Source organism: Trypanosoma conorhini, assembly GCF_003719485.1.
Source record: "Trypanosoma conorhini strain 025E chromosome Unknown Tco_14.4_contig_01129, whole genome shotgun sequence".
NCBI classification, from domain to species: domain Eukaryota; phylum Euglenozoa; class Kinetoplastea; order Trypanosomatida; family Trypanosomatidae; genus Trypanosoma; species Trypanosoma conorhini.
Window position 1 is genome coordinate 1 of NW_021705224.1, and position 1,490 is coordinate 1,490.

The following is a 1,490-nucleotide window of genomic DNA, read 5'->3' on the forward strand; positions in this document are numbered from 1 at the left end:
CATGCGGCCAACAACACTTGTGGTTGGCGACGATGTCTACATGCTGCTGGGGAATTACAGTGGAGTTGCCGACGCAAGTAAGTGGAAGCTTTTGCTGGTGAAGGGGAGTGTCAGTGGAAGCGGTGAAACGAAGAAAATCGCATGGAGTGAGACCCGTGCGGTGGAGACTGCAGGGCTTCCAAAATACTTGACGCGGCTGGTGGGCGGCGGAGGCTCGGGCCTTGTGCTGAGCGACGGCACGCTTGTGTTCCCCATGCAGGCAATCAAGAATGGAAAGAACATTCTGCTGGCCATGCGCCTCAGGCAGTCAGAGACTCAATGGAAATTTTCTTCCGGTACGACCGGTGAGGGCTGCAGGGACCCGTCCATCGTGGAGTGGAAGGACGGCCAAAAGCTCCTTGCGATGGCTTCTTGTGAGGGGGGCTCCTACGAAGTCTACGACTCTACTGCGGCCGGCACAGCGTGGTACACCACAGGTGAGCCGATTACCCGCGTGTGGGGCAACTCACTGAGCCGTCAAGGAGGTTACGGCGTGCAGGGCGGCTTCATCACCGCAAGCTTCGAGAATAAAAAGCTGATGCTCCTCACGATGCCGGTGTATTCGGCGGACGCAGGCGAGGAAAAAGGGGAGCTGCATCTTTGGTTGACCGACAACGCCCGCGTGCACGACGTGGGGCCGGTGTCTGCCGCCGGCGATGACGCCGCTGCGAGCTCCCTGCTGTACAACAGCGGCGGGTCGGGGGATGAGTTGATTGCTCTTTACGAGAAGAAGACTGGAGACGATTCGTACGGTCTTGCCTACGTGCGCCTGGCTACTCAGCTGGAGCAGGTAAAAGAGGTGGTGAGGAGTTGGACTGCGTTGGACGCCGCCTTGCAAAGCTGCAAAGCCAGCGGAAACCTCGACCCGCAAGAGAAGGGCATGTGCAAAGGCCCTCTTCCCACCAAAGGGCTGGTGGGGTTTTTGTCCGGGAAGTCAACTGGCGGCAAGTGGAAGGACGAGTACCTCTGCGTGGACGCGACAGTCCATGGGGCAGCAACAAAGTTTACGAACGGCGTGACGTTCAGCGGCGCCGGGGCGGGGGCGGAGTGGCCCGTGGGGAACCTGGGGCAGAACCAGCCGTACTACTTTGCGAACAACAAGTTCGCTCTTGCGGCGACGGTGACGATCCACGCGGTGCCGGAGGAGGACGCGGCCCCATCCCTTTGCTGCGGGTGAAGATGAATGACTCAACCAACACTGTGCTCTTTGAGCTGTCGTACAACCATGAGCGGAAGTGGGTCCTCACACCGCATGGCGGCGAGGCTGAGGAGTCTTGGGAGCAGTGGGAACCCAACCAAACCTACCAAGTGACACTGCAATTGGAAACTAACGACTGGAATGTGTACGTTGACGGGAGTGAGATTTACGAGGACACCCATGATGGCTCTATTTTCGACGCAAGCAGGATCTCGCACTTCTGCTTTGGGGCCGACGCCGGGGGCGGTGCGGC

At 59.3% G+C, this 1,490-nt stretch overlaps 2 protein-coding genes across 2 annotated transcripts in view; both read left to right on the forward strand.

The window, feature by feature from the left end:
* Position 1: 1 nt before the first annotated feature.
* On the forward strand, positions 2-1,216 carry Tco025E_09462 (trans-sialidase; the record flags this gene model as incomplete). Its single annotated transcript, XM_029376281.1, has 1 exon — positions 2-1,216. The coding sequence occupies one exon, from the start codon at positions 2-4 to the stop codon at positions 1,214-1,216; it is 1,215 nt and encodes a 404-aa protein (XP_029223599.1).
* Positions 1,217-1,218: 2 nt separating this feature from the next.
* Tco025E_09463 (trans-sialidase) overlaps positions 1,219-1,490 on the forward strand; it is a gene marked incomplete at both ends in the record, with an annotated part of 1,362 nt that continues 1,090 nt past the window's right edge. Inside the window, one exon of the mRNA XM_029376282.1 lies at positions 1,219-1,490. This exon is cut by the window's right edge and continues 1,090 nt beyond it. Coding sequence (XP_029223600.1) covers positions 1,219-1,490 — 272 coding nt within the window.